General features: G+C 42.2%; 1 protein-coding gene across 2 annotated transcripts; it reads right to left on the bottom strand.

The window, feature by feature from the left end:
* Nucleotides 1-4,786: 4,786 nt before the first annotated feature.
* On the bottom strand, nt 4,787-10,845 carry LOC118400040 (uncharacterized). 2 transcript variants are annotated; one of them, XM_035796395.2, is made up of 3 exons: nt 10,690-10,845; nt 7,387-7,536; nt 4,787-6,144 (listed from the first exon to the last, which is right to left on the bottom strand). In XM_035796395.2, exons 2-3 carry the CDS (start codon nt 7,532-7,534, stop codon nt 4,985-4,987), a joined length of 1,308 nt encoding a protein of 435 aa, XP_035652288.1. In that variant the 5' UTR covers nt 7,535-7,536; nt 10,690-10,845; the 3' UTR covers nt 4,787-4,984. The 2 variants fall into 2 exon arrangements, with proteins under 2 accessions (XP_035652288.1, XP_035652289.1); XM_035796396.2 differs by having other exon boundaries at nt 4,787-6,117.
* Between the last annotated feature and the right edge of the window lie 254 nt (nt 10,846-11,099).

The raw sequence follows: 11,099 nt of genomic DNA, 5'->3' as shown, positions 1-11,099 counted from the left end.
CATGTGGTTCAGCTATGGGTGTAGTGTGAGCTTTTGGCTTCACTGTCCTAAGAACAGTGAGCTGATGGTAAGCAGGGCTGTTCTCTCACAGGTACCATAACTGTAGTGACTGAATGAGCTGGAGAGCGAGCGTTCACTATCAAAGCAAATGATGCCATAGACACTATGAGTAGACCACATACAGTGTGTGTGTTTGTGGCTAGAGTTGAGATCAGACTCAAATGAGTACAGAGTTGAGTGATATCTGCACAAAGGCGCATTCAGAACAGAATCGTGTTTTTGTTGTAAATGTAGCGCCTGAAGGGCATATTCAAGTCTTATGCGGCAGTAATGGTTGTTTGAGATGTTTTGCGTGGGAGTGATTCTGCCCTAGAGGTGACCACAGAGGACTTAAAGTAACAACATCCGAAAATACGGGAATGTAGCAGGTGATTTGTCAGTTCAAATATGTATTTATATAAAACCAACACAAACCCTTTTCTCAACACATAATGTCCTTCAGAAATAACTAAAGAAATCCACAAATAATATCAATTCAATGTAGCATTTTCACAAACACTAATATTGCGTGATATTCCACTATTCATGCATTTTTCGGGTGCAATTAAAGCGACAGCGCTCTTTTTCAGCCACTATGTCTATCGTCCATAATAGAATGGAATGACTTTAACATACGAAAGAGAATCATTTCATACAGTTTCTCAAAGCTGATTTCTTTCTATCACGTGGATTGTTGTGCACTCTTAGATATGTGGCAGTGTCACAGTGTATTGAGAATTAACCACACACAGATTAAGCGTATGTTAATAGCATCCCTGATCGCCGTGTTGTGCATTTCTACATAAGCATCGTATTTGGGATTTTGCATCTTGTGGAATGAGGGCTGCATTTCCCCAATGCATGTAACACCTTACTTCATGCCTGGGACTCGTATTCCTTGTATGCTTTTTGATGAGTCCATTCATTTGAATAAATAATTTGACCCAGTACAGATATTCTGTTAAACTAGCAAGGAAATGAACAGAATCACTGAATTCTTGATTGAATCAAACTGCCCTGTGGCAGAAGTAGCAGCTAAGACATTTCCTCATCGTTTCATCGGCTCCTGAACTTCAGTTTGTCAGTGCTAAACACACACACTCTCTCTTTCAAAAGTAAGTGTGTATGTACATTCAGATGATACAGAGGAAATAGGCATTTTAACGTCATAGATTTAACCAATCAGCATTCAGGATTAGAACCACCTATTGTATAAATGTACATAACACATATACAGTTACAGCCAAATATATTGGCACCCTTGTTATTGGATTTAACATTGCAAAACCAATTTAATTTTTGTAAACTTCATTTTATGATTTGAATTTAGAAAATTGACGAAATTATTGGCACCCCGGAGCTAGTACTTGGTTGCACAGCCGTTGGCCAAAATAACAAATACTTCTTGTCATCAATGAGCTTGCGACACCTTTGTACTAACAATTAACACCATTTTCCAGCAGCAAAATGCTGTAGTTCTTCAATATTCCCTCCACCAACTGCTGTTTTCAGAGCTCACCATAGATTTTGGATGTGGTTCAGGTCTGGTCATTTCACAGGCCACTCCAGAACAGTCCGGCATCTCTTTTTTTTTACGCCTCCTGGGTGCTTTTTGATGTGTATTTGAGGCCGTTGTCCTGCCATAAGACCCACAAACTTCAATGGAGACCCAGTTTTTGGACACTGTGTTGAACAAAACACCTGATAATCTGCTGATTTCATGATGCCTTGCACACGTTCAAGGCCCCCAGTCCCAGAGGCAGCAAAGCAACCCCACAGCATTAACAAACCTCCCCCATCTTTGATTGTAGGGAGGGTTTTCATTGAATGCTTCATTTGATCATCAGTAAATACAACGCTGATCTGAATTGCCAAAGAGCTCTGATTTAGTTTCATTGATCCACGGAATATTTTCACCAGGATGTAGGCTTCTTTAGGTGAGTTTTTGAAAAGTTCTAATCAGGCTTCCCACTGGGCAAAAACTGGTTGAATCAACTTTGTTTCCACGTCATTTCAACTCCCCCCAAGAATAGACGTGATGATTATGAATCAACGTGGAAAACTGACTGGATTTGCAAAAAGTCATCAACATAAGGGTGTTTTTGTCTTTTTTTCACCCAACTTTTAACCTAAATCAAATGAAATGGTGACATTTTTGGTTAATATCACTTTGAATTCACATTAGTTGACAACAACCAAATGTCAATCAAAACTAGACATTGAACAGACGTCTGTGCCCTGTGAGTTTCTTTTGACTCCTTCAGCAGTGAGGTCTTATGTTCACCAACGACCAAATGAACCGGTGTAAAAAGCACCCTGGAATGGTTCAAGAAGAAACACTGGACTGTTCTGGAGTAGCCAGTGATGAGTCCAGATCTGAATCTCTTCCAAAACCTATGGTGAGAACTGAAAACAGCAGAATTAGATCAGTTTGGTGCTGAAGAGTGGGCCATATTGCCAGTAAAAAGGTGCAGCAAGCTCATTGGTGGTGTTAGGTTCTAAGTTCTGGTACAAATCCAGTCGGGCACCAAAGGCTCTGGAGTGATGAATCACGCTCCACCATCTGGCAGTCGGACGGATGAATCTGGGTTTGGCGGCTGCCAGGAGAAGGCTACCCATAGGGCGGAGCACATTTGGCCCAGCATCGTCCGGGTTTGGCCGTGGTAGGCTGTCATTGTAAATAAGAAATTGTTCTTAACGGACTTGCCTAGTTAAATAAAAACATTTAATAAAAAGAACCTGCCCGAATGCATAGTGCCAACTGTAAAGTTTGTTGGAGGAATAATGGTCTGGGGATGTTTTTCATGGTTCGGGCTATGCCCCTTAGTTCCAGTGTAGGGAAATCTTAACGCTACATACAATAACATTCTAGATGGCCAACTCCATTTTAATGCCCATGATTTTGGAATGAGATGTTCAACGAGCAGGTGTCCACATACACTACGTGACCAAAAGTATGTCTAGTATAAACAATCAGTCTCTGGGCAAGAACTGAGTCTGTTCCTCCTCTTGATGTTCGTCCTCCGAGTCCAGAATTTTCCTGGGCAGGGAGGTGAGATAAGACGAGTGTTGGACTATTGTTAGGATGGGCCCCTCTAGCCCCCCTCCTAGAGGTTTCTTCTCTCTTCAACTGTTGTGCTCACCTCAATGTTGAACTCTACATCTCTCACTGTCCTGGTTCCACAGAAACTAGCCTGACCTTACCAGGAGCTGAGACTCGACTGTGGCTCGACCTACTTCCTTAGAAATATTATTAACATATCTGGACATAGAGACTTTCTGTACTTCCCTGTGCCACTGTAATAACAGTCTCCAGCTCCAACATGCTAACCAATAACAAGGTATTACTACTACTAAGTGGATTATGCATTTAAAACAGTTCAAGTCAGATCATGTCCAACAATGACTACAATAAGTATTTGTGGCAGCTATCATGGCCAAAGGTTATGCAACCAAGTACTAGCTCTGGGGTGCTATTCATTTTGTCAATGCCATTTTTATTTAATTTATCAATTAAAATTGTTAACTTAAGTTCTGCAATGTTAAATCAAATAACGCCTTTAAAAAAATATTTATTTAACTTCTTTTAGAAGAAATAGGGAATTATTTATGAAAAGTGCAAAGGTGACAACAAATTTGGCTGCAACTACACCGTTAATAATATATATATTTCAATCTATATCCAGTGTCAGAGACTTTAGAGAATGAGCTCAGCCTCATTTTGATCTGTTCTGGGCTCTGGGTTGAATCACTATTTTGCTGTGTATCTGTCTGTACAGGTCTGAACACTTTGGCAGCCAGAAATATGTAGCTAACTAGCCCTACCTGCTGTTGACTCAGTGTTTGCCCTCTGGCTCTCTCAAGGGCAGCACAACCTAAACGTTACTCCTTTGTTTAGAGAAATCCCCTCTCCATCTCTTGTTTCAATGTACTGTATGTAATAGACATTCTAGCCTGGGAGCTTCAGAGGTCTATGTTGTGAGCTACCTGGGGTTGTTGCTGGCTGCAGGCTGCCCTCTGGTGTTGGCCTGAGTAATATCAGCATTTCCTCTGAACTCCGAAGACATTTGAACCTGATGTTAGGAGGTATGCAGCATGTGTCTGCAACGTGGTACCTGTATGAACACGGCTGTTTGTGCGTGTGTGTGTTTGTGTGTTAATAGCTTGAATTTCTCAATGTTATTCAGCCCCCTGTTGCACCTGTGATCAAGCGGAATCTTATTCCTCGATTCCTGAGCGAAGAGAAAGCTTTGTTGTCGTTTCATGCCGAGCTGCAGCCCAATGGCAGTAGTGTTTAGAGCCACTTCTTGTTAAGCATGCATTATAATCACTTGCCTGCCTTTTGCTGAGGTAAGGTGAAGTCAGATCATCTGGGGCGGCAGGGTAGCCTAGTGGTTAGAGCGTTGGACTAGTAACCGGAAGGTTGCAAGTTCGAATCCCCGAGCTGACAAGGTCGTTCTGCCCCTGAACACTGTTCCTAGGCCGTCATTGAAAATAAGAATTTGTTCTTAACTGACTTGCCTTGTAAAATAAAGGTCCAATTAAATTTTTTTTTTTTAAATCTCCCATCAAACTAATCTAAAATCACATTTCAGATAACTAAACCCCCCCCCCATCTACTGTTTCAGCAAACTAATTATTGGGTTGCATGTTTATAGATCTGGAAAGCAAGCCTCAACCTGACTTTTTCAGCACTCCTCTGCAGCTTCCCAGAGATCACTCGGCACGCATGAATAGACAGTCACAGTCAAAGAGGGAATTGTTTACTTTTTATCATTGACAGGTAGACCAGCTGTCTACAGTACATGTAATATTCATCTGATCCTACCCCCGGACAATACCTAATAAGTCCCTCTCAACACAATCCCATTCCCAAGCCACACTTTAATATCTAACACTACCCCCATCCGGGTTTATTGTCCAGTACACTGACTTTATGCCTGTGTTACATTGACTGGGAGAGCCCTGTGTTGTCTGTGGCTTCTTTGGGTACAAACAATAAGAGCTTCAAACTCCACTCCAGCATTGTCTCTATGTGCCTGATCAGTAGGATGTTCACGCTGAGATTTAGAGGTAACACACACACAATGAGCAGACACACAAACCCTGTCATTACATTTACCCCCAGGCAGGGAAAGCCCCACTGCCCCATCCCACACTGGCTCCTGTAGGTAGAGCCTGTGTGTTCCTCCACGGTAGTGCTGAGAGGCATGTCTCCTAATCCTTTTGTCGCTCTGTGTTCCTCTAGTATGTCTGCTGACAAACACTCCAACGATAAGAGGACAGAGTATCCATGGTGAGCCAGTGATAGCTGTATGTTGTTCCCGGAACATGGGCTGTGAAGGGAGCATCTGGACCGTGTTGTCTCTAGGTCAACAGACTGTGTGTCTGGCACCGCTGACGTGGCAGGGTTTACAGCCATGCATGGTGCAGCGAATTTTTGTGCGGGCAGTTCAATGTCAGTGCCATGTTCCACCTTGTGTGTCTTTGAGTGTGTGTCCGTCTCTGTGTGGGCCAGGTGTCGTCTGAGCAGGCCCCAGCCCACCGTCAGCACCAGCAGGAGGGCCAAGGTCACGGTGGCCAGGGCCCAGCAGGGCTCACCCAGAGCAGACAGGACATTGTTGGGGAGGCTGGGAAGGCACATAGTGAGAGAGCTGGTTCTCTCCATGCAGACCTTCACCCAAAGTCTCCAGCTCTGACCCCCACAGACACCACAGAGAACCCACACCAGCAGACAGCAGAGGAAGTAAATGATGTGGGGCAGGCACTTTTCCTGGTCCTCTCTCCCTCCTCTCTGGCTGTCTGTGTCCCTGCTCTGCCCGTCCTCTACCTCCACTGTCACCCCATGGTGATGTGCAGGAGCTTTAGAGCCCGGAGTTTTACTACGTCCGCCTGTGTCCCCGTCCACTGCTCTACCTCTGCCACCATGGACCTGGGGCCACTGCAACTTCATGGCAGTCTCCACGGCAACAAGAGGAGTGGTCATCAGCAGCACCGCCCAGTAAGTGTGGCTGAGGAAGAGCAGGAAGCGCAGGGCAATGACATCAGAGGACGTGGAAAACTGAGGTAGCCAGGGGTCTGCAAACCAGAGGACAACCAGGATAGCTGAGGGACAACAAAGACCAATCAATCAAATAGAGAAATGTGGAGGATGGGACTAGAAGCATGAGGATTGGGACACTGAAGTAGGCCATAGGAGTATAAAGAACTCCCATTTAAATTGTAAGATCACTAAAGGTCAAATTCAGTGATTAGCACATTGATATATTTTGCCTTTCTGTAATACACATCGTTTCCAGTGTTTACGACACTGAAGGTGCAGGTTGACGGTCACTAGACTTGACACTGAATCATATGGCTTATTCTCACATCTGTTGATAGCGGTTGAGGCCAGACTGGATGACCAAGGACACACTGATTATTCACTGTTGTACTGTGATCGCTGACATCCTGTGAACACTGTATGATTCTATAGGAGCTGACAAAGTCACTGCCTTTTGTTTTGACAGGCTGTCTCCAGGGGCGTGTTCTCTTCTTCTGTGCTGGGTTTACACAGTGATTCTGTGCCCTGTTGGAACTTGTAATAAACCAAATTGGGGTCATTCCACGAATAGAGTACATTATGGGTCGTGTTAATTTCACCTAATTGTAACACATTTTCAATTTCATTTAAAAAAAAAAAGCATTGTTTTCCCCTTCTCAAATAGTTCAAATAAAAAAATGACTATAGCAAGTGCCAATAAAGTGCATTAAAGTAACGGTAGCAGGGTTGACGACTTCATCTTAAAGATCAGCCATAAATCCCCTTGACTGGGGGAATGGAAGCTTGTCGTGTGCAACAGGGAGAGCTATTGAATGCTTCACAAAACAATGTAAGCTGTTAAAACATTTATAGCCTGACTATTAGATGTCAGGCTAAAAAAGGAATATTTTCACCATATTAAAACGAGAGTTCAGGGTTGACCTTAAAATGAGGGACAGACAGTAAATGAGTCACTCATCACATGAAATAAATAATAATATTCAGAAGTGAGTGTCAAAGCAAGAACATGACTAGGGCTTAACAATGATGGTGAAAACATGGAGAAATAGTAGGCTGAAGTGGTTTAAAATCTTCCTAGAAGTTGGGGAAACACGACGAGGGACATTTCCAAATGCAGATTTTTGGTCTTTTCATGAGAAGAATTTGATGGATTGTATACCAGGCTTTTAAAATTCAAGAGGTGCGCAAAATGTACTCTATTCATGGACTTTAGCAACTGCTCCCCTTTCTGTTTTCTTATTACAAGGAAAAACAGGTGGTTGTAGCTGTACACGGCAGAGATGGGGTTAGAGGTGGACACGTACTTGTGACTACGAGGTCTGTGAAGAGCAGCAGGCAGTTGCAGCAGAAGCTGACTGCACTGAGAGAAGCAGTGACCATGGGCAGGAAGAGAAGACTGCAGGCCAGTTTACACACACACACCACAGCCGCTCCCTCCAACACACCATCCATGGCTAAAACAAAACAAAACAGACAAGAGGTATATATTATAAACCATTGTTGGATTATCACTGGATTTCTTTTTGACTCCAGTTGGCGCATACACTGATCACCACCCAGGTCTTTTCACTATGTAGGACCTGGGTGTTGAAACTCTTTTGTTAAGCACCCTGGGAGTCAAGGGCCATATTCACTGCTTGAGACAGCTTACTGTACGTACAAAACATAGCATCTAAACTCAATGCATTAGACCCCTAGAATGACTTAAAGGCCCAATGCAGCCATTTTTATCTCAATATCATGTATTTTATGGATAACAATTTAGTACGTTATTGTAATAGTTTTCCATTAAAATTGTAGCAGATAATACAGAAATAGCTTTTTCTCAAACAAGAATTTTGCTTGGCGTGTCTAAGTGCAGAGAGGTTTGGAACTAAAACGTATACCACCTGGTGACATCTGGGCAAGCCAAAACTCCACAGATGCACAACGTGCTGATAAGAATGTATTTTCAACCAGCAACTTTCAGGAAATAACACTGATCAAACGTTCACTTTTACAGTGTTAGGGCTCTATTCAATCTGTATTGCTGAAGTGTTACAGACAGGAAATTACCTTAAATGTCTAGCGCGCTATTGGGCCGTCATCTGCAGCAAAAATTATGTTGATTGCAGTGGGCGTTTAACTCAAGACCCATCATGTGAAATACTGTCGCAAATATATGCAAGCAATACTTAAAAAAATAATTTTATGCTGTTGTCATCCAAATGATGTCGATCTGCTGCAACAGATCAATATCTCTTTGTATAAATTAGCATTAATCCATGGCCTTCTCAGCCACCCATGAATGTTTTTGGTCACTGAAATGTCAATAGACAGCAGTGTATGATATTTTTTTTAGGTCGTTTTTTGGCCTTTCAACTTTTGAGATCCATAACAAACTTATTATCATATGTATTATCTTTTTATTTCGATCATCTGTAATAAGGGTACGGTTAGGGTACAGTATTATCGGGAGTACAAGAATATACAAATACACTTAAATGTACCTTCAGAGGTACACATAAATCTCACATGGTATTCTTCGGTACCTTTTAGGGTACATGTGCGGATAATTTTGTATGATGGTAAATTTGTGTACCCAATATTCTGAATATAAATAAAGGTACAATCATCACACACTCAAAAAAACATGCCCATCATTATCATATTTCCCAGCATGCTCTTTTGCAGATAGATTTGTACAAATATTTGCATGAACATTGATTGATTTCATTTTGTCTAGCAGAAGATCAATAATATGCATTTACTGAGATGGTTGTTCCTGTTTAGGTAGTCCAATTTAGACATTTTCCCCAACTTGGCAATCATTCTAAATGCAGGTTGCGGGTGAGCCAACATAATGTGACTATGTCGCCAGCAAACCAGGAGTTTCAGACCACTGTGTTGGGGTAAAACTGTTGAAGTATTATATACGGTATGTTATGTATTGTGACTCATGAGTTTAACTTCAATGATAAAATATTCACATAGGCACTCACTTGATGAAGGCTACAGGACTGAAAGCCATTGAATGCAACAACCATGTCTTTGTCACTTGCAAACACAGTCATGGGTGGTACTGGTAACTATAAAATTAACTTAAAAGGCACACTGGGATATATGCAAATAAGGTTTTATACCCTATAGTGTTAAAACAACACCCAAAAACCCTTTTAAATGAACATTTTTGCCACTTAAAAAGGAACTTTGTCACTGTGGTGGTAACCTAAAAAGGCACATTTGTAACTTTTCCTAAGGTACGTTCTTGTACCTGTACCATCTTGTCGCTAAGGTACACTATTGGCTCTTTTAAAAGGTACGAACTGAAATTGTACAACTATGTACCTATAACTAAAAAGGTACAAAGGCTCTTCACAGCTCTTAGTCTGTTGTCAGTCTTTTCAACCGACATATTTGACATACATAATTACATTTATTCATACAGTAATTATTATTTACATGTCCCCACCTGGGATTTGAACACGCAACATCTTGGTGCACAGCATTCTAGCTAGCTACTTCCCTCGCCGTAATGTTAACATAACTGCGGAAAAGCAGTGATTAGAACACTGGATTATATAACTATGTTCTATCCCCTGAAGGGATTCAACTGTCATCACACAAATGACAACATCACTGGAGCGATGTAATGACTTTTTACCCTTCCGAGACGTGTGTGTTGTCAGTATGACATCATCACTGGACAGCTATAATGACTTCGTACTCTTCTGCGATGGTTCTATCAATCTCACTGTTGTTGACTGTTGAAGGTACAACAACACTGTGGTTCACAAACTGAGGGGCGCAGTGGTTCGGCAAGGGGTGCACAGGGGAAACACCCTTCATCTAATATTCCTAAATGTTTTCAAATTATGAGATGTATCCACCAATCTAAAGAGAGGAATTGGCTGAAACTTTACAGCCTGCCATTCCGCTCTGTGGACAACAAATTCCATTCTTAGGGCGGAGACACAAGCATCTCGTCATTATATCCAGCAACTCTGGCTGCAGTGAACAGCACGACTTTCCTCTCTAAACAGTGCAGAGGTGGAAGACGTCTGTAGATGGCTTGGTAACTTCAGTTTGACTTGACATGAAACGAAACTAGTGTTTAATCCCGGTGCTGAGCTAGTGCGTAGCAGCTAATTAATGTATAACATGTTGTTGTAGACTGTTATGCATGTCCCTACTGCAACCAAATTGATAATCGCTAGAGTAAATGTTTGTGTTTGCTGTTCTCCGAATATCAGTTGAGTTTTAAATGTTTAGAAATTCAGTAAATAAACTTTAACTTTATTTATTTGTAATCATTGGGGAGTGGGTGGTTGTAAATGTGCCATACTGTAGGTTTAGCTGAAATGACGCAAATGTCATGAGAACTCTAGCACACGAACAGACACTCCTCCCCCATGTCTGATTTGTTTTGAGTTATGCCTCACTGCCAGTTTCTGTCTTTAAGCAAACTAACACTCTCAAGCCCATCTCCACCATCCTAGCAACAATCGAACAGATGAGTCTAAACTACAGCCCACGGCAATGCATTGTGGTGGTCGTTCAATGATCCCAATTCAGTCAAGGAGTGAGTTTGCATGAAAATCGTTGGTAAATTTGAATTAGTACCTTACCTGTGAACACAGGCGCCTCCAGCAGCACGTCAGTGTGAGCCAAACAGCTCTCTTCCTTTCTATCCACCTCCCCACGCCCCTCCCCCTGTGGGACATGTTCAGTCCAGGGGGGCAGGGTTCCGGTCTGTGCTCAGAGGGCACTTTCGGTACTGCATTTTAGCTGAAGCCAAGCCCAAAAGGACAATTCCCATAGACTGCCCCATAGAGAAGTCCAATTTTAAAATTCCTAAAAAGACACTTTCATTATCGCCTTTGTACCAAAAATATCCATTGAATTTTCCCAGTTATTTTCATTGTGGCCGATTTTTTTTCTCCATCACTCACGGCCGAAGATATTAACATTTAATATCCACCCAATGTCTGCCATCCTTTTGGATGTAGACGTGCCCTCCAGGACGTCTATGTCGCCA

Source organism: Oncorhynchus keta, chromosome 21, assembly GCF_023373465.1.
Source record: "Oncorhynchus keta strain PuntledgeMale-10-30-2019 chromosome 21, Oket_V2, whole genome shotgun sequence".
NCBI lineage: Eukaryota > Metazoa > Chordata > Actinopteri > Salmoniformes > Salmonidae > Oncorhynchus > Oncorhynchus keta.
Note: the sequence above shows the minus strand (reverse complement) of the source record. Positions and strands in the feature narration are given on the sequence as shown.